This window comes from Psittacula echo, assembly GCF_963264785.1.
Source record: "Psittacula echo genome assembly, chromosome: 1".
NCBI classification, from domain to species: domain Eukaryota; kingdom Metazoa; phylum Chordata; class Aves; order Psittaciformes; family Psittacidae; genus Psittacula; species Psittacula echo.
The window spans coordinates 97,551,414-97,576,462 of NC_137735.1; the positions used below are offsets into that span (position 1 = coordinate 97,551,414).

The 25,049-nt window shown below is 48.5% G+C and overlaps 1 protein-coding gene across 1 annotated transcript; it reads left to right on the forward strand.

The window, feature by feature from the left end:
• The first annotated feature begins 6,808 nt into the window (after positions 1-6,808).
• Positions 6,809-24,671, forward strand: DDX11 (DEAD/H-box helicase 11). The gene is made up of 26 exons (XM_080625894.1): positions 6,809-6,889; positions 7,014-7,250; positions 7,891-7,977; positions 9,607-9,761; positions 10,846-10,891; positions 11,424-11,531; positions 12,094-12,181; positions 12,614-12,816; positions 13,385-13,537; positions 13,628-13,674; positions 14,464-14,543; positions 15,835-15,879; positions 16,035-16,102; positions 16,649-16,687; positions 17,157-17,280; positions 17,817-17,951; positions 18,342-18,454; positions 19,315-19,387; positions 19,764-19,867; positions 20,651-20,800; positions 22,705-22,773; positions 22,908-23,008; positions 23,423-23,507; positions 24,070-24,145; positions 24,326-24,480; positions 24,582-24,671. The coding sequence occupies exons 1-26, from the start codon at positions 6,824-6,826 to the stop codon at positions 24,609-24,611; spliced, it is 2,637 nt and encodes an 878-aa protein (XP_080482020.1). The 5' UTR covers positions 6,809-6,823; the 3' UTR covers positions 24,612-24,671.
• The last annotated feature ends 378 nt before the right edge of the window (positions 24,672-25,049 follow it).

The following is a 25,049-nucleotide window of genomic DNA, read 5'->3' on the forward strand; positions in this document are numbered from 1 at the left end:
CCTGCCACACCCCGTTCACCAGCAGCTGTGGAATGTCTGGTGTCGTCATGGACACCTCAGTTCCAACTGTTCCTCCTGCCCGTGCTCCCCTCCGCCTCCCCTTCTGCCCTGCCGCTGGGTCTGTGCCCTACCCGGCTCCGGGTTTTGTGTTGGGGAAGGCAGCAGGGGACTCAGGCCGCTGAATGAGGCTGAGTTCGGACCCAGGCTACCTGCTGCCATAGCGGGGTCTGCCCTCCTCACCATGACACCAGGTCCAAACTCAGAGAAAGCCCTCACAGAGTATGTTTGGTTTTCTCAGGTTGATGTCCACTGCAGCTTTCTGATCTCCATGCCCCTTCTGCCTCCTAGGCTTGTGGGCTTAGTGGTGGCTCTCCCATCCCCAACCAGCTGCATCTTTTGTGGGGCAGCCCCTTTGGGGCCTCTGTCTGTCCATCATCACAGGACCTTGGTGTGGCCCATTGCTTCCCCATGCTACAGGTTCTTGCTCCTCATTCCGCCTCGTAAGGCTGGGTTATCAGTCAGGACACTCTCTGGGGACTTGGCTTTATCCAAACACGGTTGTTCTGGAGACTGGCACCTTGTCCCTGTCTAGTGCTTGGTGGCGCTTCAGGCTTCCCATATTGTTTAGGGACAGATCTTTGCCACCCATTGCACAATGTGCTTTTCTGCCATATCCCACAACCTGCCTGGCTCTGCACAACATCAGCTGTCTCCTGCATCCGATGTCTGCTTTCTGTAGGTGCTAACCCACCATTTTAGGGGGCCTGTTTTGACTACATGCTCACCTTGAACAACAGCAGGGACTGAACCAGAAGGACATTCCTCTCCTCCTAAAATCAGGAGGATGGCTCAGCAGGGTCACAGAGGCACTGCCTCATAGGTGGATGGGGGTTGTACAGAGAGGGAAACCCCGGCTTCCCTGCCTTTTACCTGGGATCAAAGCCTGCAGCCACTGCCTGCTGCTGGGAGGATTGGAAACACTCTCTCTGCAGGGGGGGGATACCCACTGAATCCACTGTGGAGTAGGCAGTGGGGAGCAGGAAGGATGTCACTCCAGGCTGAGGCAGAGCCAACAGAATGTCAGCTCTCCGTGTGATTGGGGGGCTTCTTTTATCATGATGGCATTATACAGGTGGGGAAATCTTCCCTCTGTCCTTGGGAGGGTCTGGCAGCTGATGTGTATTGTGGTACCCTCCTCTAGTACACCACTGAGCATCCAGTTCGGTTTTTCTCATTTTGAAAGCAAAAGATACTGGTTTACATTTCCTTTTCATTTCTACTGATGAACACCTGGCCATCAATAATTGTGCTTACTTCTAGTGTCACGGTGGGCATCCACATGACTAGAAAGGTGAAACTCCATTGCAGAGCTGGCATTCCCATGTGCAGGTTTTAAGCATTTTCTTTCTTTAACCTGTACAGTTCTAGGATGTCACTGAGCCCTCACCATCTTCAAATGCCTCTAAACAAATGCCGCTGTACAAATACAGTGCTGAAGCTAAATGGGTGACCTAATTTTCTATCCCACAAACCCCACTCCCGCGCAGCATACTTCTGCTCTGAACAGAGATCCTTGAGAAGTGGGATTGCGTGTTGGCTGTCAGAACTGGCCAGACTAAATCATCTTGGTGTTCATGCCTTAACAAGTGTGTGTGACTGCTTTCCTGCTCGCTGCCAGCTCTGTAAACTCCATCTGGAACAAGACAGCCAAATTGCCATTTTTCTGGAGCACAGGGCAGGACATCCTGCCTTTGAACTGCTCCTGTCAGTAATATGTGAGCAGATCAAAGTGTCTTCTCTCACCCAGACCTGTGCGTGCCTGGCTCAGCCACTGAGAGCAACCAGGCAAAATACTCCTTGGATAAACGCAATAGACTATCTGCATCCAGACAGACACAGAGAGCAGCCCAGTTGTCAAGCTGGCATTTTCCCTCTACCAGAACTGCTGGACCTGCATTAAGCACATTATGTTCTTACTTAGTTCACTAGGAAGAAAGGAGATGGAAGGAAAGTGGTTTGAGGAATTGATGTTTTTCTTACATCCAACTAGTAGGAGGCATTTTTGGTCTTGAAGTGCAGCAGGAGGAACATAGTGACACTTGTGAGAAGGCAGCAAGCTGGCAGGCAGCTCTCTGCAGCATGTGTAGTTGACCCTGGCTTCGCTACATGAGCTGGCCCTGGTTATTGGACCCAAACCACAGTGTCATGGTGTGTGTGGCAGGACAGACAGTGACCCTGACTCATGTTTCTGGGTGTCATTTTCCTCTGGTCTAGGTTGCTTTTGTCTCCTAAATACCTATTCTTCTGTAATCTCACTCTACAGCACTACTACTATTACATCTGTTTTCTTTCCTCTGATCAGGATCTGCAGTCACTGATGGCTTAAACCTCCTGGATGGCGTGAAGAGAAACAGCTTTGTGGCCAGAAGCAGCAGAACACAGAGACAGCAGAGAGTTTGCTTCCCAGGTGAGAAATTGAACAGATCATGTCCGGGAAGGGGGGAGAAGAGCTGAGTGCTGAAAATCTGGTGTGTGCTGTGCTGCATGCTACGCACTCATCCTGCCTCCTCTGCTCCTGTACTGTAAAGATTCTGCTTTCAGGAGGATTCATAGGCAAGGCACGATAAAAACGAAACATGCTTTTTGGGTATCTAATATCCTTTCAAAAAGGCCCTATCCAAATGAAATTAAATCCTGTGTATTTTCAGCAAAGACTATACTCAGAAAGCACAGCTAACCAAAGTGTGGCTTTTTCTTCCTTTCACACTGGCAATGTTTCTAATGTTGTACTAGTTTTCTGCCTTGAGTGCATGCCTTGGGCCAGTGCTGTACCTTTATTGGTACTGCAAATGTTTTTCAGCCCTGAGTGTTGTAAACAAAACTTTGGGAATCAGTATATAACCAGTGCAGTGGTGTCTTCCGGAATCTGCAGGTCACCTGAAACCAAACATGAGGGGTTTATCCTGCTGCATTCACCTCATATTCTGACCTTCCACATGTAAGAGGATGATGTTAACTCTGTAAGCAGTTCCATCCAGCTAATCGGCTTACCTCACACTCCAGCATCCATTTCTGAGGTGCGTTCTCCTTATAACTAATAAAAATCAGAAAGCTCTGAATGTTTCAGTCTAATGGTTCATTTCTGTGCTTGATTAATAAAACAGTGTATCTTTCCACTCACCTATCTGTTCTGTAGACAAAATCTACGTACAATTTGCTGCAGAATATGTAGTGCTTTCTTTTTAAGGAAAAGGGCTATGACTGGAAAGAGGAAAGAAGAAAGAAAATAGTCTACTTGGCAGGGGTGGATGCTCCTGTGGTGTTGGCTGCTTCCTTCCCTGATTAAGCATGGGAATACTGGAAGAAGAGCAGTGATTCATAGGCAACAGGAAGAGAAGCAGCTACAGTAGGTGTTGTTGAGGAGAGCAGTGATGACGTTCCTCTAACCTTGCTAGACATGGGAACTGTGAGGACAAGCACATGACAGGTTTTGTCCTTTAGGGCTTTAACTTTTTGACAGAGGACCCTTTTTGCGACCTGTGCAACAGCGGCTGCCTGTCCTTGGGTCACATTCCCCTCCCATACTCAGTCTCCGTGCCCTCTCTCTGCCTGGAGCAGATACTGAGGGACTGGCTCCTTTACTATTAGCTAATGGTAGCTGATGTGCTCTGGTTGCCTTGTTTGGACTTCTCCCTCAGAAAAGCAGGGGGGGTTATTCATTGCTAGTTCCTCTGTTCACTCCAGCAGGTGACAGGACCATGGGCGACACACAGAAGGGCAAGATTCATCAGGGAAGTCCTGTGAGAGCTGGACTGCATCTGTTCCCCTCCAGAATGCTCAAAGGAGATACCCTCCAGGATGCTGATCAAAGACATGACTGCAAGCAGGAGCTGGAGACAGAAAGTGAGGTGGAGACATCTTATGGAGAGAGGCAGGGAATGGTAACTCCCTGTGGGGTGGAAGTCTGGGAGTGCAACAACAGTGGTAGAGCCCACATGAGCAAGGTTATCCTTGGTGGTGACAAGCCAGAACAAACCATTTGTGGGAACGGTGCCATTTGGATTCAGCAGATGGGAGAGAAAACCTATGAGTGTCCTGAGTGTGGGAAGAGCTTCAGCCGGAGCTCGTACCTAAGCCAGCACCAGAGGATCCACCTGGCAGAGAAACCCTTCAGCTGCTCCGAATGTGGGAAGAGTTTCACCCGCAACTCAGACCTGATCAAACACCAGCGGATCCACACTGGCGAGAAGCCCTACCAGTGCAGTGAGTGTGAGAAGACCTTCAGCCAGAGGTCCAATGTGATCAGGCACCAGCGGACCCACACAGGAGAGAGACACTACCAGTGCAATGAATGTGGGAAGAGCTTCAGCCAGAACTCACACCTCATTGTCCACCAGCGGAGCCACAAGGGTGAGAAACCCTTTAATTGCCCACGGTGTGAGAAAAGCTTCAGCGATCGCTCCTCCCTGATCATACACCGGAGAGTCCACACTGGAGAGAAGCCCCACAAGTGCCAGGAATGCGGGAAGCGTTTCCGGGACAGCTCGGCCATCATTCGGCATCAGAGGATCCACACAGGAGAAAAACCATATGAGTGCACCGAGTGCGGAAAAGCCTTCCGGCAGAGCTCGTCACTGGTGACCCACATGCGAACGCACACAGGTGAGAAGCCCTACAAGTGCCCCGTGTGTGGGAAGGGCTTTAGCCAGAGCTCAGCGCTCACCACTCATCGCCGGATCCACGGTGGGGCAGCCTTGCCCATATACCATGGTAGCCTCCTGCCCAACCCCTACCAGTGCACTGAGTGCGGCCGGAGGTGCAGCGACCACTCCACCCTGACCAAGCACCAGAGCACGCACGCCGAGGAGCGGCCCTACATCTGTGTGGAGTGCGGGGACAGCTTCCGACGGAGCTCGGCTCTCAACGTGCACCTGAGGATCCACCGTGGGGAGAGACCATACAAGTGTGAGGAGTGCGGAAAAGCGTTCAGGCACAGCTCAGCCCTCGGTGCCCACCTGAGGATCCATGCAGGAGCCAAGCCCTACGAGTGCGGCGAGTGTGGGAAAAGCTTCCGGAAAAGCTCAACACTTAAAGTGCATTTGAAGATCCACACAGCCAAGAAACCTTATAAATGTATGCTGGGTAGGAGAATGCTCACTTCCAGCTCACTTCTGCCATAGGGCTGCAGTGGATGTTCAGAGTGGGAAACAAAAGCAGTGATTGAGGGTACCTGAAAAAGGTGGGTGATGAGACCCACGTTGGGAAGAGACTGACTGGAGACATGGTGACTGATGTCAGGCCTGGGTGCTTACCCCAGTGGCACAAAAACCATTAGGAGGTCTGGAAGCAGGGAGTCAGTCATAAGAGTCAACTGCTGGTGGTTTAGGAAGAGTGCAGAGAGCCTAAGGAATGGGCACCAGCTTCTGCGTAAATTGGGAGCTGTGAATATGTGGTGGAATAACAACTGGGAGAGCCAGGCTTGTAAAATAACTTTACAACAAGGCAAAGATCAAAATACAAAGGTCCAGGCTGGTTTTGACTCAAAACCTTAGCTTGTTATACACTGTGGTAGTCTTAGGAACTCTTTTTATTAGCTTCCCTTACTTTTCATGAATGTAGTAAGTTAACCCAGTGTTTGACAAGGCATTTCCAAATCTTTTGAGTCTGAGACTTTGGAGCTGAACTTCAATCTGTTTGTCTTTTCTAACTCTTTTCCAAATCTTAGACGGGACAATGAATTCCTACCTCTGCACGCAAAGCCTGAGTGACACGATAGCTGAGCAACACAAAACTGTCATGGCTTTCCCCACGAAACAGGGATGTGCAAGCACTTCCAGTTGGAACGCTGCCCTTTACTAGTCTGTGGCTGCTTCTAAATTTGTCCTTGGTGGTTTGGAGCACCTTCCAACTTGCAGTTATCAACACAACATGGGCAAAAGTGTGGCCTTACCTTCTTTAACCAAAAGAAATATCCTCCCTCCTGATACCCTAGTGTGAACTGGTCCACGATGAGTTCTTACTGGTAGTCCAGAGACTGTTGGCAGTTTTGTAGTCTTTTCTATGATACTCTTTAGCTCACTATGGTTGGTAAAGTATAAACATATAAAGTTCAGCATTGTGAGTTAGGAATTACTGTATTTGCATTTGTTACTATGTTAACAGCTATGTATTACATAAACTTCCTGTGTATTGGTATGTTTTATTACTAGCTACATGTTTCTACCCTAAATAAAACCTTTTTTTTCCCCTCTGTATAATCCAGTTTTGTCCTTGAGTACAACGGGTGTGAGGTTACGAAAAGAGACTGGCCCCACACCGATTCTGGTGTGGCGAGGGGCTCCAGACGGGCACCCTGACCAAACGAGGCAGGGGCTCAGGCTTGGCTTTCCTCCTGCGGGTCCGGTGCTCTCCTGCCCGAAGCCCAAAAGCAGGACAGCAGTGGCAGGACTGACGATGGATAGGAACCAGGCCTTAGTAAAGGCAGAATCACCCAGTGTCATGGAGCAGCAGCCACAGCCTGGCGAAAGGCCGACGGGCCTTCCACCCCTCCCGGGAGAGAAGGGCCGAACCGTCCCAGCCCAGATCCCACCGCCAAGCTCTAGGGGAGAAGAGCCGAGCTTTACCCAACCCATCCCCGGAGGAAGGGCGGCCCTTCCGCCCCGCGCCCGCCGTCACCGGGGCGTCACGGGAAGGGGGCGGTGCGTCTTGGGCGCTCGGTTCGAAGCGGCTCGGCGGGATGGAGAGCGGGGAGGCCGCCGCGGCGGGTCCCGGCGGGCCCCGGTTCCCGTTCCCCTACACGCCGTACGTCATTCAGGAGCAGTTCATGGCGGCGCTGTACGGCGCGCTGGAGGCTGGCCGGGTCGGGATCTTTGAGAGCCCCACGGGCACGGTGAGCCTCACCGGGGGGAGCGCAGAGGCCCCTCGGGGTGGGGAGGGTGAAGGCGCCAGGTCTGGGTGTGATCCCGGTGAGGAGGGGCAGAGCCTCACTCACCCTGTGCGTTGTCCTGTGGCAGGGGAAATCACTGAGCCTGATCTGCGGGGCCCTCGCCTGGCTCCGAGACTTCGAGCAGAAGAAGCAGGAGGAGGAGGCGCGACTGCTGGCACCCGAGGAGAGCGGGCAGGAGGGGAAGGAGTGTCCGGCCTCGGCTGGGCCAGCGCGCCCAGAGAGCCAGGGCACCGCTGGGGAACCGGACTGGGTTACGGCATTTGTGCGGAAGAAAGAAGAGCAGGACTTGGTGGACAAGCTGAAGGTTGAGACTGTAGTGATGGGACAAGGGGGAATGGCTCTGTCTGAAAGAGGGTTGATTTAGATAAGGCATTAGGAATAAATTCTTCACTGTGAGGGTGGTGAGGCCCTGGCACAGGTTGCCCAGAGAAGCTGTGGCTGCCCCATCCCTGGCAGTGTTCAAGGCCAGGTTGGATGGGGCTTGGAGCAACTTTGTCCAGTAGAAGGTGTCCCTGCCCATGGCAGGGGGTTGGAACTGAATGAGCTTTAACATCCTTTCCAAGCCAAACCATTCTGATTCTATTAAATGCTCATGCGCAGAGGACATATAAAATCACAAGGTGTGAGGATCAGAAAGGCTGAGATCCTGGAAAAACGCATGAGGCAAACTTTGGTGGTGGCCTTTGCCTTTCACAGGGCTTTGTTTTGGCTATGAGAGGTGAGACATTGCCACACAGGTTGCATAAGATAGGAAACTATATTACTCTAACTATATTAACATGGTAACATATAATAGGCATGCACTCCTGGAGAAAGGGACTGTGTACTGACAGTTGGGTTCCGAATTATTTTTTTTCTAGGAAAAAAATAGGAAATAGGAAAGTTGCATGCAGGGTTTGGAACTAACTACACTTCATCCTTCCTTTGCTCTCCCTTTTTTTTAGGAAGAGCAGATCAGGAGGAAAAAGCGAGAAGATCGTCTTGAGAAAATTCGCAATAATGTGCAGTTAAAATATGCAGCAAAGAGGAAGGTGAGTTATCCTGAGGAGGTCAGAACTTCCTGGTTTGGTTACCTCAAGTGTAGTTCATACCTGCTTATATCTGTGGCTTCACATGGGATTTTCCAACCCTGCTTGTCTGTTTGGGATTTGAGGAGCTCTTTGTGTTAGGTTGCTGAAATTGGCCATCCAAAAGGTTTGGTGAGATTTTCTGTTTAAAGTCCAGATGTGGAAAACTGTCCTTGCATAGAGAATTTCCTGTGACGATGTTTGTGTGTGGATACAAAGGAGGTGTGTTCTGATGGCCTCTGCATTTGTTTTAAAAGCTTTAATACTTGGATTTTTCTTTATTTTGAAAGCTCTTTATTTTGTGAGCGTGTGTGAACAACATGTACTGCTGAAATAAGACCTCTAGAACTGTGATTATATTTAAGATCATGGGAACAGAAGACACCCACCCCACAAAAGAAAAAGCCAGGTCAGGTGTCAGTACTTTGCTCACCACTAGGGAACAATTGCATTTGCTTACTTTCATAGCAAATGTGATTGTACTTTCCAGGCATGTCTCTTTTCTACATATAAAAAGTTCACAGATACATTTTCCTGCCATTTAGATGGGTGAAGTGACCTCAGGACTCTTGACTCTAAGAGCTTTTTGATGGTATGAGTCAAACTTCCCAGAAATACCCACATCAGGCCCCTTAATAGGCAGATTTATTAGGCTGCCAGGTTATTAGTTTCTAGTGTGCTCCATCTCAAGTGCTCTGTTATGTTTTGGTCAACTCCTGTCGAAAGCATATGGCAGGAATAGGAAGGGTTCAGAGGTGAACAGCAAATAAAAAACAAGTGGAACAAAGAACTTTCATCTCTTGAAAGAGGATGAAAATCATATGAAATGAGAAGCATGATAAAAAACAAAGCAAATGAGAGAGTATTACAGAGATTAGGAAAAGCAACTGATTCGTCTTCTCTGTAGTACTCACTAACAGCATTTCTTCATAATGCCATGGTAAAAAATGCTTATTGACATTGGAAGATACTGTTTTCAGATTGAAAAAATGAACTCTTCTTTATCAGGACACGAAGTTGATCAGAAAACTATTCTTCAACAGTGTAATGGAATTTTTTGTGGAGCGCTAGACTGCATTAGGATAGGAACCACATAACTGGAGAAAAAATGGCAAGAGAAGCCTTGTGTCCTGCATTCTAAAGTGCTGAATTTATCCTCGCTTTGAATTGAGTGTGGACAGAGGGTTTGATTATGTCCTTATATGTTTGGTTGGGTTTATTTGCATACCATTTTTTTCTCAAGCAGGCATCTTTAATGGGCCACTTTAAGCAACTAACACTGGATTACGTGGATATTGTAATTTCAGAATCTAGTAGTTCAGTGGGCCTGTCGCGTAGGAGGTTCTTTATGTTTCCCTTTTGTATATGTCTGTGTGGGCAAGTCTTTGCTGGTGGCAGCTGTGTTCTGTGGGGCTGAACAGCTTCAGACACCCTTGGTGCATTTGTTCATCCTGCTGGGGATTCCTCAGCAAGCCATTCCCTGTGTTACTTGCAAGGGACTCTGCTGTCTTCTGACCTGTCCGCGGCATGAAGCGTGGAGTGTGCTGCCTTTCTTTCTGCTTGAGCAATAATGTGGTCGTGTGTTCCTTTTAGAGATCTGAGGAGGATGAGACAAAGCGCCTTATTCAGCTCAGCAAGGAGGTTCTTTCAGAAGAAGCTGGAGATGCTCTAGAGCAGCTGGATCACAATGAGGAGGAGCTGATTCTTGCTGAATATGAGAGTGATGAAGAAAAGAAAGTGGTATCTGGGTAAGGACAGGGACTAAATGGGTTCCTTTGGCTTGCCTTGATTTAAGAGATCTGACCTGTGATTGTGCACATCTGGAGTTTATCCCCAGTTCAAGCTGTGATTGTTCTGGTGGTTTCTTTGTTTAATTGGTTGGTTTGGTATTGTAGGGGGAATTTTGTTTTGGGTTTTTTTAAGCTTTTGTTAAGACTGATCAGAGTGACCTGAAGTGATTTCTGAGAAAGTGCACCTTTGTTAAAATGTGTGGCAATGTCCTGCCCTTAACCATGTCCAGTTTCCCAAAGGGTGCCCCTGGATGTGGAGTGAATGGTGTGAGATCAGGTTCCTTGCATTTGAAAAGCAAAATAGAACTCAGGGCTCCAGGAAGCTGTCAGTCCTGCAGATTAGCATTGGCACCTTTTGGTACTCTAAAGGGAGAGATGTTCACATTTCTAAAGACTGAGCTTCAGCGTGAAAACCTCATGTGCACTTTTCTCTCTCATACACTAGCTTTATGCAGAAGGCCAGAAGCCATGCTTCAACATGGAAAGTCAAATACATTTAGCATACAAATTTACTAATTAGTATCTAGACAGATCCTCCTGCCTTAACAGTTCCAAACCACTACTTCATTTATATGTAGTTTATCAAACATTAAACTGCTGTTGCCTTGGAGGAGCTCTATAGCTGCTAAGTATCTTCCTGAAGCTTTTCTTTATGCAATAGCTTGAGGGTGGTAAATTGTCTCTAAAGGGAAAGTTTTACAAAAATAAATAAGCTCACCAAAGAACAGTACAGCACTGATTAGCTTGTGCCCGGGGCTTAGAAGTCTCAGATTTAAAAGAAGGAAAAATTAATCTTGAAGTTGCTAAAGACACAACCCTACAGAAATGGGTTTTTTAAGAGCAAGGCTTGACTTGGTTGTGCACGCTTACACTGTCCTTAAAAAGTCGATTTTTATCTCGCCTCCTGAGTTAAGATCTGAGGCTTTTCTTGAGATGGCAGAACCATCTCTCTTGAGACCTCTCTCTTGAAGAACAGCATAATTTGATTGTAAGTGCCAGTGATCTGCTGAAAGGAAACCATTTGAGTTTTCTCTTTTCTTAGGCTGGAAGAAGATGATGATGATTTGGAAGAGGAGCATGTGACTAAGGTGAGATGAGGAAAGGAAATAATGCTGCCTTGTAGAACAGTGTATGAGTGAGCAGAATGATGGCTTCCTTGCACCTGTCCCAGAGTTGTGCAGTACAGAAGGATTGAGGAGCTAGCATCCAAGACCTGACAAGTTTGTTGATAGTAGCAGCCAGTTCTGCTGTACTCATCTTCTTGGCAACACTGGCTGTCTAAGCAGCTTGCCCTGCTAGCATTGCTGAATTTTTACTGTGGCTTGCTGTAAAAGCACCCAGGAAGAAACAGTTTTTTATGACTCTTCAACAGTGAGTCCCTGGTTTTATAGGGGTCTTGGAAAATTAGATAGAAATGAAGGCAAATGCATAGGAGAAAAGAGAGATAAGGGTGTTTGCCTTAACAGTTGCAAGGTGATACTCAAACATGTGCCTTCCCTTGAAGGCTTGAGCGCAGTTAACTTTGTAGAAGTGCTTGGCTGCTTCCTTGCAGGATTGGTTGTGGGTGGGAGATTGGCTTCCATGTTCATCTTGTCTTCCCTTTGTTCTTCCTCATTGCAGATTTACTACTGCAGCCGCACTCACTCCCAGCTGTCTCAGTTTGTGCGTGAGGTGCAGAAAAGTCCTTTTGGTAAAGACACACGTCTGGTCTCCTTGGGATCCAGGCAGGTATGTGCTATTGTTCACAAGGGACCCAGAGTGCATGTTAACTTAATGTGAGAGACCTTGCGACGAGGGGGTGTGTGAATGTGACACCACAGAAAGTATCTTGGTGGTTGACTGAATCTCCAGTTGAAACACTGAAGCAGCTGTGGGTCATGACACAGATGTGTGTGATGGATATTTTTGTGTGAACTGTGTTTTGGCCATTTACCCATTGATGTAAATACAAAAATCTCTTTTACCTTTTCAGATGTGCAACGTAACAGATGTCTGAGTCGCTGGGAAGGTGTACCTCTTAGTTCTGGCAGCATTTTTAAGGCACTGTTGTGTAGCAGTGAGCCATGTCAGTGCACCTTTTCTCATTTTTTTAACTCCCTGCTAAGTTTTTCTGGGTTTCAAGCGTATTTGTAGCAGTTAGTGTGCACAGTGTCTGACCAATAGACTTATCCAGTTTTGTTTCTGGGCTGAGATTGCTTTAAAGAAATCTTACATTTTACAGCAAAGGGTGCACATGGGGCACTCGGTTCTTAACTGACCCGCTATCCCTCCCTCTCTTTGCATGTCAAAGAACCTGTGTGTGAATGAGGACGTGCGACGCTTGGGGGCTCTCCAGCTCATCAATGACCGCTGCATGGAGATGCAGAAGAATAAACATGGTAGGAACGCTTCCAGCCTGGGAAAGCAGTTGCTGATAAAGCTGATGTGGGAGTCTGGAGGCGGTGGGCACTGCCGTTCAGTTCTAGCAAGAGGGTGGTAGAAGCTGGAGATCCTCAGCACTTTTCTTGACTTCCAGGTTAGGATGCTGAAATCTGCATGGATTTTTTGCATGTCTTAAGTTGGTCAGGACTTATGCAACAGGAGGATGATTGTCTTTGTAACTCAGCACTAGAAATATGGGAAAGCATCACATGGCTAAGTCAAACTGGCAAGAGTAGTGTCCACTGTGGAGATGCTGAATAACTTTCGAATAGATGATAAGTCAGAAGTGTACGTGACAAAGCCTGCTTTGAAATGCAGGAGGTTCTGCAAAGTGGTTATTTCCATTTATTGTGTGTTGCTGATAGGATTCTTTTGATTTCTGCTATTAGAAAAAAAAAGTGATGAAGAGAATGAAGGGAAGAAGAGACGTGTGAGTCGCACCATATGCCCATTTTATTCTTATGAGCAAATGCAGTTTCTCCGTGATGAAGTTCTAGTGGAAGTGAAGGATATTGAGCAGTTGGTGGCTTTGGGAAGGGAGACCAAAGCCTGCCCGTATTATGGGAGTCGATATGCCATTCCTGCTGCGCAGGTAAGATGTACACAGTGTTAGCAAAATTCAAGCTAGGGGATCTAAGAATAAACTAATTGCCTGCTCTCTCCAGTACTGTAAATATTGTGGGAATTTGTAAACAGCCTGGGTTTCTGTCAGCTGTAGTTATGCTGAGGAAGCAAAGAAAAATGAGAAGATCCCTTTGAAATGAATAGGCTGTGAGTTTGTCTCAGCATTGTGAAATACCTGAAAGGCTCAATAACTCTTGAGGCAATACAGACACATAGGTGTAATCTTAGCTCTTGCCACCACTCTTCTTCCTGGCCTGGTTCTCTAACAGAAGACATGCTTTCAGTGCTTCAAAGGAGATTCAAAATGTAACCTGAGCTGATAGGCAATTGTAGCATCATCATTTCTCTTCAGCTTACATCCCAGTGCCCCCCTTAAGCATGTGTTCCTGTCTCTCCTCCTGCCTTTCCCATAATAGAAGTAACTTGACTGAATTCTGTGAGGTCATCTAATACAGGCCTTCAGTTAGTGGTTGGAGAGTGCCCTAAGGTTGTAAGGGTGAGGACCAGAATCAGGGCAGTGTGTGCTTCTCCTGTAGCTGGTGGTGCTGCCCTATCAGATGCTCTTGCATGAGCCTACCAGGAATGCTGCTGGGATCAAGCTGAAGAACCAGGTCGTAATCATTGATGAGGCCCACAACCTCATAGACACCATCACCTGTATCCATAGTGCAGAAGTCAGTGGCTCTCAGGTGAGTCATAGGCTGGCGTGGTTAATGTGAGCTCTGGCAGAGTGCCCTTTCTTGACTCCTTAATAACAGCTCCTTTTTGTGTTCATGTAGCTGTGCTGTGCCCACTCCCAGCTGCTGCAGTACATGGAGCGATACAGGTGAGGATCCTGGCGGAAAGTAACACAACAGTGACAGGCAGCGTGGATGTCATGGTTTCTCTCATGTTTACAAGGTCTTTCTCGCTTTTCCCTCGTGGAAAGTAATTTGCATTAATACTTTTGCAGATGAAAAGCCACTTGCCTTATTATCTTTGTCTAGAATCCACTTAAGTGTGACTCCTGGGGATGATATTAAGCAGTGAGAAGGGGGATACTGTGGGGATTCTGCTTTTCCGTTATGCTCTTAGTTCCTTTCCCAAGATCTCTCTCTAATCACTCCTGCTTTGTGAATCAGCTTTTCAAAAGATTCAGTCTTTTTATGTCTCTCCTGGACCTTAGTCTTTCATGTGCTGACGGGTGTTATGACAGAGGCAGTAAAATCTGGGAAGGAGGAGGAAGCTATATGTGGTTTTTGGCTCTGCACCTTGTCATCTCTGCAGTGGCTGATTATTGTGCCCAATGCTAATATCCTGGAATTTGTGGAGCGTTATTGCAACAGGGCCTTGAGGTATCACTGCCATTGCAATGAGCTATGATTAATGTGTGAGGAGAAAGGCAATGGTAGGAACAGTGTGGGGTGCATGGGTGAGTGCTTTGGGCTGACCTCAGGCAGGAGATCCAGAGGTCTGTGCCCTGTCACAAGAAGGGGAAGTGAGCCTGGGAGAAATCATTCTTGGTTCCTGTCCCCGCAGAATGAAGGGGAGTTCAGGTGCTTGTTTCTGCAGCTCGGTTACTTGAGTTAGTCCCTGGAGATGTTTTGGGGCCTTATATCTGTCTCCTTTTTCATAGGAAACGTTTGAAGGCAAAGAACTTGATGTACATTAAACAGATCCTGTATTTGCTGGAGCAGTTTGTGGCCATGCTGGGAGGTAAGCAGACCTGTTCTGTCTCCAGGGATGCTGACAGGCTCTGAGCTAGGTGATGCTTCCTCAGGGCACTGTCTATCCCTCTGCGGAGACTGTGGGGAAATGTTGCTCATATATAGGTTCAGATGTCAGTAATTGTATTTCTCAGGCTGTTTTGTGATACGGGAATGCTGACTGGTGTCTGCCTGATCCCCTCTCATTGTTTTGATTAGCTGAGGAGCAGCAGATGACATCATAAGTTGGTAGAGGCAGTTTCCTTCTCTTTCTGTGTGGTTTTCAGGTCTGATTTGGGTGGGGATGAGGTGGATAACTAAGTGGGAATGCATCAGATGCGTGACAGTGATCAGGACAGTGCAAGACCTGCACAGAATAAATCTGGCTTGTCTGGTACCAAGGCCTCTACCTGTGTCAGGTGCAGAATGAATCTTTCCTGAGTGGTGTCTTTCCTTTCAGAGAGAATACTTTGCTGTGATTTTAAATCCACTGGAATTCGCAGGGCTCCTTTCCTCTAATGATCTGTTGGTGGATCTCAGTGTGTCTTGAGGAGAGAGAACCTGTTATAAGTTCATACAGAACTTCCTCCTTGCCCAGGGGAAATGCAGCTCTCTGGTGCAGGGGCCTGGTGGTGCTCTCTCTCTGCCTTTCTCTCAAATCTACACTTCTCTTCCCGCTCCATTCCTGCCAGTCTTCTCTTACCCACGCTCAGTTAAGTGCTTTCATTAGAAGATGCAGCCTGTGTACAGCTTCATGGTTGAGGCTGCAAGAGTGAAATGTGAGGTGGGTGTTAAACACAAGGACACAAAACCCGGTGAGTGGCAGCAATTAATCCTGTTCTGGCTCTCTGGGTCTGGGCGTTGAGCTCTCCTCAGGTTTTCCTCTCTTCCCAATTGCCTGATAGACTATGAGCCTCCCAGCTCCCCGCTGCTGCATTGAGGAGGGGTGAAGGATGCACTGCAGTCCCTGTCCCTTCATCTTTGCAGCATGATGACTGCATAGTATGTGAGCGTTTGTATGCACCCACCCTACCTGAGGCCTCCTGGTACAGAAGGAATGTAGGTGGTGTTTCTTAGGATGCAGCAGAACACTTGCCCCCCAGTGTAGGGCTGCCCTACAGAGGAAATTAAAACTGAGCAGGAGCTGATGTTTGGTCTGTGTAGCTACATTTTGCAGATCTATAGTTATTTGTTGGGTTTTGTCGTGGTGTGCTGACCCTTTCAGCTCAGCAGTTAGTCTCTTGCTTCATTTTAAAGACAGGCCTGTTAAGCCTTCCTTGAATCAGTTTCATGTTTTACAGGTAATGTGAACCAAAATCCTAGCTATCAGGCTGTTTCCCAAACAGGTAAGGCTAGAGTGAACACCTGGGGTATGCAGCCATCATCAGGGACACTGTCCATGATGGGGCATGTCCATGAGGGACTGATGTCAGGGCAGTAAGGGGCTGCAGCCCCAGGAGCTAATAATTTTGTTCTCCTTTTTTCTCCTCCTTTCTCTCAGGGACAGTGCTAAAATCCATCAATGACTTTCTGTTTCAGAGCCACATTGACAATATCAACCTCTTCAAGGTAATGCAAGTGCTGTCCTCTGCTAGGGCACGGGTGGCGGTGACTTTGCTCAAGGTTATCAGGAAGTGTGTGTGTGAGAGGTGGAAGTAGAGCCAAGGCCCACATGGCAGAACCTGCTTTCTAGCAGACTCCTGCTACCTGCCCAGTGTATGTGTCTCCGCTGCTGCTATCTGGATAACTGCATTGAAACTGGACAAGTGGTCTTGGGGTGGAGGGAAGGAAAGAATTAAACATGTACAAGTGGAGAGGGTGTCTGTAGGCAAAGCTAAACTGTAAGGTTTGAGGATGCAGAAACTGTACTACTCCAGTAACTTACCCCATCCCTCAAACCTCCAAGCGCAGCACCTTAATCCCATGTGCTTCCACTCTGGAAGCAATGCCTTTGTGCTAAACTGTTGTCTGGGAGAAAACACAACAAACTGTGCACCCCTCCCCAAGAGCACAGTAAGAGCAGCAGGTGATAGCCCTGATGTTCAGGGACCAAGGGCAGTGGGATGGGAGAAGGGATGCTGAATGCCACTTCATTTTTCTGTCTTCCTCCAACAGGTTCAGCATTACTGTGAGAAGAGCCTCATCAGTAGGAAGGTACTGCCCCTGAGGATTTACGGTCACCTGTGTTCAAATGCTGTTTCACACATTGAGTTTGAAGTGCAGCAGCTGGGCTGGGAGCCTGTCTTCTCCAACCCTGCTCTGCAAACAAAGTGCTTCCTGCAGAAAGCACTATATGGGCAGATTACCTTTTACTTATACAGCAAAGAAACAGACAATGTGGTGTATTCCAGCCAGTGCTAATGCTCTGCTGCTTGGCCTCAAACCTGCCAAGCCTGGTCAGCTGCACTTCACTGGAGGAACAAACATCAGAGTCTTGTTTTGGTTTTGATTCAGTGGGTGGAGGAAAGTAACGGAAGCTTTGGGCTGCGCTGGTAGATTCTGATTGGGTTGGTATGCAAACACCTGCCAAGGAGCTTTATCTGTGGCAGGCAAGCAAACCTGGGCTTATCTTGTCTGGGTCCTGCTGTTGGTAGACTTAGTCTTTCTGGCTTCTGCTTGGCAGCTTTTTGGGTTTGTGGAGCGATATGGAAACCCTGCCTCAGCTGTGAAGTCCAACAAGGAGAACCAGAAGTTGAGTGGTTTGCAGAACTTTCTTCTGACCCTCCAGCAGGGACCTGATACAGAGGGTGAGTTCAGGCTTCCTGCACTTGTGCATCTGCAGGCAAAGGGAGGCTCTGGAGCATCCATCTATCCGTGTGAGGAAAGGGGGGAGGCAGATTTGAAGAACGAGAGACTGCAGAAGCTGTTGTGCACAGATGTTTGTAGCATATCTGACTAGACGACACAGGCAACTAGATATGTGATTAGAAGATCTCTTAAGCTCTATCCCAAACTGAATGATGATGTAGGTCCATGTTTAGACTGCATGCACTCAGGCTTTGCTCTGCTGTGACATGCCTGCTCTGGGACCTGAGCTGCTATGGGTAGCTCTGTTTAGTGGTGCCAGCTACAAAAAAAACCAGATTTATTTATTTATTTATTCCCTCCCCTAGCAATGAGATGGAATTTGAGTTCTCTCTTTTGTTGGGTCTTTGTTCTCTGCCTGCATATGAAGACCAGGTACCATGTTCCTGTAGAAGGGACCCATTTGTATTTCATACTTCATCCCTGTCTTCAGAAGTGTGGCCTAAGTTGCCTGCCCCTCCTCTCTTTGGGTCAGCAGGTACTCCCCAGAGCCCTGTCGTGGAGGCTGAGCATGACCAGGTCCGAACTGCCTCTCCACTCATGCAGATTGAAGGATTTCTCTCAGCCCTCACCAATGCAAACCAAGATGGCAGAGTCATTATCAACAGGCAAGGTACTGCGGCGGGCGAGCTGGGGAGAGGGGCGTGAGTCGCAAGCAGGGTGATTCACTGGCAGTGATACAGTCTGTCTGAGGATGCTCATGAACCCAAAGGGATTCTTAACCAAGGGCATTGAGGCCAGGGTTTGCAGAGCTCTGTTCCCACTTTGGTTGTCTGTTTTTTTTATCTTGCCATTTACTGTGCCCCTTCTGCAGCTCCAGGAACATTGGTTAACAGAAAGGTAACTTCCAGGCTGGCGTTACCTGCTGCTGCCTCTGGCAATGCTGAATAGCAAGTCCTTTCTTTGGGAGGTGGGGGACCTGCCAGAGTGCCCAGGGCAGGAGGGAGTCTGAGCGTGTGTGCGTCACAGCTGGCTCCTGATGCTGTCTCTCTCCTTTTCCCAGGAACAGTTGGTCAGAGCAGCCTCAAATTCCTGTTGCTGAATCCAGCTGTCCATTTTGCCAAGGTGGTGGAAGAATGCCGTGCTGTCATTATTGCTGGGGGCACCATGCAGCCGGTGAGCGAATAAGGATGCTATGCTGAGGTCTCAGGAGGTGTCTCGTGCTCTCTGCAAGCAGGCATGGAAACATAACAGCTTGGCCCCACTGGGATGTGCTCTTCTTCTCACTTCCAATGGTGTGGGGGGGGAAAAGATCTCCTTTATCTCCCTGCTACAGTTTCCCTGCCTGTTTATGCAGAAGGTAGGTGCAAGGCAGGATTGTTCTTGTCAGCCTTGTCCTCAGGACGATGCAGGCTGAAGCAGAGCTCGTGATAGGTTGGAACTAGCATGAGTAGCAGCCAGGACCTAGCAAAACCATCTGACCTTCTAAAAGGACCATCCCATTGGAGACCTTTCAGAAAAATGAGTTCAGCACTGGCATGGTGGCAGGCAGCTTGTGCTGCTCCCGTTGTTTCAGTGCCTACGAGGCAGTGTTTGTGTTGTGCAGGCGCAGCGGGATGTGTCTCATATCCCCGTTAGTTACATTTATCCTGGTTTTGGACATCCATGTCCTGAAATCCCGAGCGGCGACTCGGGCCGCGCCGGCAGGGGGCGCCGTCGCTCCTCGTTCGGCGGGGTCGTGGTGCCGCGCTGCGGGCAGGACGCGGAGCAGATGCGGTGTCTGGTGGGCAGCGGCTCCGGGCCCTGGACCATGAGGGGTTTACGCTGGTGTCCTGCATGCCCAGGCCCCAGCGCGCCCCCCAGCCCTGGCCTGCATGCTCCACATTCCTATGGCCCTGGGTGCCTCATCACAGAGGGAGCCCGGCTGCCCTCTGCAGGGCTGAGCTGCTGTCCCTCCCTCCCTCGACACAGGTGCTGCTGATGTAGTGCCCTCTGGGACACTGGTACTTTACCTCTGTTTGTCTTGTGGTTCACAGGTGGCCGATTTCCGAGAGCAGCTGCTGACCTGTGCTGGTGTGGACCCTGCTCGTGTGGTGGAGTTCTCCTGTGGTGAGCGTGCCAGGGTAGCAGGCAGGGGTCATCTGCCTCTGCGAGACCAAAGTACTGCTGTTTGCCTTTGCTGCTGGTTTGTCAGCCCTCTAAGCATCGCAGCATCTTTCCTTGCAGTTGTGGCAGCCAAGGGATGCCAGTTCCCTTCCACTCTGAGCTTCCTCAGTGGTCACATGCAGTGTGCTGTGCCTTCTTCACAGGGGCTCAGGGAGTGGAAGTCAGAGCTGAGTGACTTGGGTGCTTTGGCTTAGCCAGGCAAACACATGCCTCTTGTCATTGCACACAGGTTTACCTGTAAAGAGCTTTTGCTCTTCCGCTAGTGGGGTTTGTGCCAACAACAGTGATGTCGGCTCTCACCACACGTTTTTGTCTGCAGGACATGTGATTCCTCCAGAAAACATTTTGCCCATAGTCCTCTGCAGTGGCCCTTCCAACCAGCAGCTGGAGTTCACCTACCTGATGAGAAACATGCCTCAGATGGTCAGTCTTCCCTTTGTGCTTTGCTCCTTTCCTTGGTATTGCTTTTCTGCTTCACATGCTTCTGTTTCATAGGACAGTGTGTGAAAGTTGGGTCAGTCAAAAGCCATGGCAAGGAAAACCATAGGATTTGGGGCAGGTGTGTTGCCCATTAGTTGGGAAAGAGTAACAGCAAAGGAGGCTTTGAGCTGCCTGCTCAGAGGTAGCTATTGGAGGTGAGAAGTACTAGCAGCTCCTATCTGGCTGCACTGAGATCCTGCATTTGTGTGCTGGGCCCCAGCAGAAGATTTCTGACTGCAGTTCGAAGGGCTCGGTGTCAGAGGAGCGTGGCAGCCCTGCAGAGCGCAGCCCAAACCATAGGGATGCAGCAGATGTTTCTGCAGTTTTACCTTCTTTCTCTTATGGGCCAGGAAGGACCCAAGACCAGGCACTGGCTCTGCTCTGCCCCTGCTGAATCTCCACAGATGTGCTCTCCACATCTGTTCTCGTGTGACAGGTCCCATCCACTTGGACAACACACGTGAACCCACCTTTTCCTGAATGATCACTGCTCCACAGCAGTAATGGAAACCCTGGACTAGGAGGAGAGGCCAAGCAGCAATGAGATTTTTTTTTTGGTGATGCCCATCACATTTAGAGAGCTCTCCTAGACCTGGCATATTTCCCACATTTTCTCATCCCTAAGGCATATCACAGGGGAGGTGTGATCCTGGAATTGTGCACAGAATTGGAGTGGCATTAGCTTGAGCTCCTGTCAGCTGCAATATGCTCTTGTCTCTCTTGCAGATGGATGAGACGGGTCGAATCCTTTGCAACCTGTGCAACGTGGTCCCAGGGGGTGTGGTGTGCTTCTTCCCCTCCTACGAATATGAGAAGCAGATATATGCTCATTGGGAGAAGACAGGGCTGCTCACCCGCCTGGCAGTGAAGAAGAAGGTAATTGTGCAGCGAGGGGCAGCTGGAGCTTTGAATGAGGGTTTCAGAAACCAAACAGTTATATATGCATTAAGGGCCTCTCTCGCTAAGTTGTTCTCATAGTCTGCACAGCAGAGCAGAGCGGATGTTTATCTAGCTAATCCCTCCAGTAATGTAGAAATGATACTTCCCGGGTGGCTGATCACTGAGCTGGGATCTAAATTAGATTAAACACAGCTATAGATTCTGTAAGAGCACAGTCTGTGTAGTGGCCATGGGAGGAGACAGCCCTCGCTTTCCAGAACCAGCTGGCTTGTGCCTGTGTAGCTGGGGGGCTGCTCAGTTTGGGCTTTTATAGGGGATTTGTTTTTCCCAGGCTCAGCTATGTGTCCCTTGAACACAGGCCAGCACAAGAAAAGGCTAGGCAGAGTGGAACCAGACTGGTTCACAGGACAAATGGTGGGGTTTGATTCTAATAGAAACACAGAAATAAGAATTGAAAGACCAGCAGCGGTGACTTCTGTTGAAGAAGCCGTGGAAAACATTAAATAGGGAGATGACTGCAAATGTCAAATCCTTGCAGTGACTCTCACAAGTATTTGAAGGTTGGGCTATCTCAGGGCATGGGGCAGGGACCTTGGATCACGTGCCAGGAGTTGCATATACCCCGGCTGTGACTTCCATTTACCAAAAGCTAAGTAACTTACCACATGGATTAGGAGAGCAAAGAACCAGATACTTCACAGCCTTGGTGCAGGCATGCTGGCATGTGGATCTGCCTGCAGGTTTTTGTGGTGGAAGCATTGTGCTTCAGCTTCTCCATCTCTATCACTCCTGGTGCCTTTCAGGTGTGTTCTGTCAGGGTCCCCAGGGCCTGCCTGCTGCTCCAAGGCTTTGTGCCACAATCACGCAGCTTGATCTGCCTTTCAGCTCTGATTTGTTCTTGTTTGGCCTTTGCAGTCTCCAGCAAATTGGATATGCATTAGCAAAGCAATTTAGTAGAAGTGCAGCAAGTGTGACTTTCAGCTGCCCACACACAAGATTTGTATCATAGCAAAGGAAGGTTCAAGTCTTTCCTGAGGTGGCTGTGGTGAGATCACACTAAGATTATACATACATTACACAGGGAAAATTCATTTAAATCATAGGATTAAATAGCTGCTCTTTGATAAGTTGAATAGTTTTGGCTTATGTTTGTAATTGCCAGGTATTTTTCTACTGAAAGACTGATTCTGGCTGGTAAAATTTGATAGTACCTCTTGCTAACCAAGAGAAAATACATTCTTTAGGTTCTCTACCGTCACAGAGAAGACAGATGTTGCACCTCTTGTTTACTAGGCAAACAACTTGTGATTTGGGCCAAAGTGCAGCATCTATCAAAATACAGCTTAATTAACTGCAGGGGCTTTCAGTAAACTAATTAGACATGCTAGAATAACATAAAGAAATATTACTTTATGCTTTGCATAGAAAACTAATTTGCTCACTGTGCCAGGGGAGCTATTACTTGGAATTAATTGGTGATTTGAATTGATTGGTCCTGTCACTGTCCTCCAAGATCTTGCAGCTGGAGGACTCCTCACTCCACTGGGTCTTTGCTCACAGAGGTACATTTCTGCCTTTTGGTTCCCGGATGACTTGTAACTTCTTGCAGAAGCAGACAGGTCTGCCACAGCTGAAAGGGAATGTCAAGGGGCAGGAGCAGCTGCTGCTCCCTTCAGAGCCCTTCAACTTCCAGTTGAGAAGTGCTGTAGTGAGCATGCAGTGTGCTTCCAGGGTGGAGGGGAAAGGTGCTGCTTATGTTGGGTTTTCATGCAATCATCTGCCCTTCCCTGGCCAGTTTAACAGCATGGGAGTAAAATGATTTGCTTTCTTTAAACTGTTTGCTTCCCACTGCTGCAACTGACGCACTGTGCCCGTGACAGATATTTCAGGAGCCTAAGAAACCTAACCAGGTGGAGCAGGTGCTGGTGGAATATGCCAAGTGCATAAAGGTAAGCTGAGCTGGTGGGAGCGCTGTTGAAGAGGGCAGTGCAGCTTTTAGGAAGGCAGGAGGGCTCTAGCCCAGCTGTGGGAGGGTTTCTGAAGCACAGAAATCTGGTTTAAGTTGCTGGTCCCTCTCCTGCAGCGCTGCAGCCAGGCAGGAGAACAGATGACAGGGGCCCTGCTGCTTTCTGTGGTTGGAGGCAAAATGAGTGAAGGGATCAACTTCTCCGATGACCTGGGAAGGTAAGGGGGCTGCTTCTTGGAGGGTGAGCACTGGGCTTGTGGTGTGGCAATTCTGGGCAGGATGGATACATACTTGTATAGACAGAAAATCCTGGGGAGCACATGGCTTTGGCTGATGCTTAAACCGACGGACCTAGGTTTGCTGGGTGGTGTAAAACCCACTTGTCCAGGCTACTTTTCACATGAGTAATGCAGTTAGGCTTGCTGTGCTAGATAATCCCTTGTTCTGGCACCCTGAATCCCTTTGCAGCTTTCTGTTCAGACCATGCTTGTCAGACTGCTGTGCTTTATTGCCCACTTTGGTTTTCAGGGCTGGCTGTCTTTCAGGGGTGCAGTGACCTCTAATTTATCAGTCTGTTGGCAAAGTGCTCTAGGATGAGACATTAAGAATAATGCAGTCCTTCTCCCTTGCAGGTGTGTGATTATGGTGGGAATGCCTTACCCCAACATTAAATCACCAGAGCTCCAGGAAAAAATGACTTGGCTTGACAAAACAATGGTAATAGAAACAAATCCACCCGTTTCACTTCTGCTTTTTAGTATTAACTTTTCCTAATAGCACACCAGTCCCAGGGCTGCCTTCAAACATTATTGTTTGAGCTTGTTGAGCTTGCCCCAAGAGTCCACATTGCACACATACAAGTGGCCCTAAGCACAGTTGAGCAGCTCAGTGGAGGGGCTCGCTGGGAGCCCCAGGTTCCAAGGGGGGCAAGTTCCTGTCGCTCCAGAGGAGGTGGCATGGTAGTAGAAGCTGCTTGCCAGGATCACTTCTCTTGGCTCACTTGTTCTTTCTCACTGCCCACTGGAGATGCTGTTACTGGGCAGCTGGGGACAAGATTCCTGCCTTCAAGAGGGCCTTGGGCTGGCTCTTTGTGAATGCTCAGAATTGTTTTCTGACTGCAGCTTTTCTTCTGTCCCTCTTGACTCTCAGCTTGGGGTCTGCTTGGCCACCTACTCACACTGCAGGGGTAAAAGCATTTGCCTTACTCTGTCAGTAAGACTCCCTAGCTTGATTTACATCACCTGCCTCATGTTCAGTCTTGCCTATTTCTCCTTTCCAGCCCAGAGCTGCTGGCCAGCCACCTAGCAGAGTGCTGATTGAAAACCTGTGCATGAAGGCAGTAAACCAGTCAATAGGTAATTTATCCTTCCTTGCCAGGCTGGGGGATACAAAACGTGACTGTGCTGAATTAGGAGGGTGGGAAAAAAGGATGCATTACCAATCTGTTTAAGTACAGATGATGGGAGCATGAGCTTCCTGGCCCATGAACAAACACTTCGGTGGGCTATTTTAACGTGGATGTACATTCTGTGCAGGCAGAGCCATTCGGCATCAGAAGGACTTCGCAAGCATCCTGCTTCTGGACCACAGGTACGCACGCCCTGCCATCTTTAACAAACTGCCACAGTGGATCAGGGAGAGAACCCAGGTGAAACATGCCTTTGGAGCAGCGTTTGCAGAGTTAAGAAAGGTCAGAACGTGTGTCTTATGTGCTGCTACCAAAGCAATTCCCTCTGTTTTCACTTTAGAGTAAGGCCAGGAAAAAAACTGCCTGGTTTTATGTGTTTCTAGTTCCATCGAGGGAAGCTGGATGCTTTGTGATGTGGACCAGGGAACGGGCTGTAGGTCAACTCTGTGAGCTACCCGGCTGGAGAATACCTGAAACAACACCAGTTTATGCTTTTCTGTACCAAGAGGTTTGTGCATTTCTGCTTCTGCCTCCTGTGCGGATATTTGTTGTTCAGTATCTGAGCATCATGATGGCAAGGCATCCTAACCAGGAGGGAAGCTGACTGTAGGCCTGAGATAGGCGAAGGGAGTAGTGACAGGCTCCTATTTGTTTACTTCTGTTATGTTTGTTTCACTGTTAAGGTTTATTTAAGTTGATTAAATATTTTCAACCCAACACTTAAGTATTGGGAGTATCATTACTTTGACTGAACACATCTGCCTCGTTCCAGCAACCACCAAGTGCGGGGGCTTGATGACCACTGAAAGCAGCTTTTCACAAGAACTGTAAACTGTCAGGCCATAGTTTGT

What these genes read in the sequence shown, in the direction of transcription:
- DDX11 (XM_080625894.1), top strand. Translation starts at nt 6,824, where the DNA reads ATGGCGGCGCTGTACGGCGCGCTGGAGGCTGGCCGGGTCGGGATCTTT. An exon ending in CAGTACATGGAGCGATACAG is followed by an intron (nt 13,675 to 14,463) that starts GTGAGGATCCTG and finishes CCTTTTTCATAG; the next exon opens with GAAACGTTTGAAGGCAAAGA. An exon ending in AATATGCCAAGTGCATAAAG is followed by an intron (nt 22,774 to 22,907) that starts GTAAGCTGAGCT and finishes CCTCTCCTGCAG; the next exon opens with CGCTGCAGCCAGGCAGGAGA.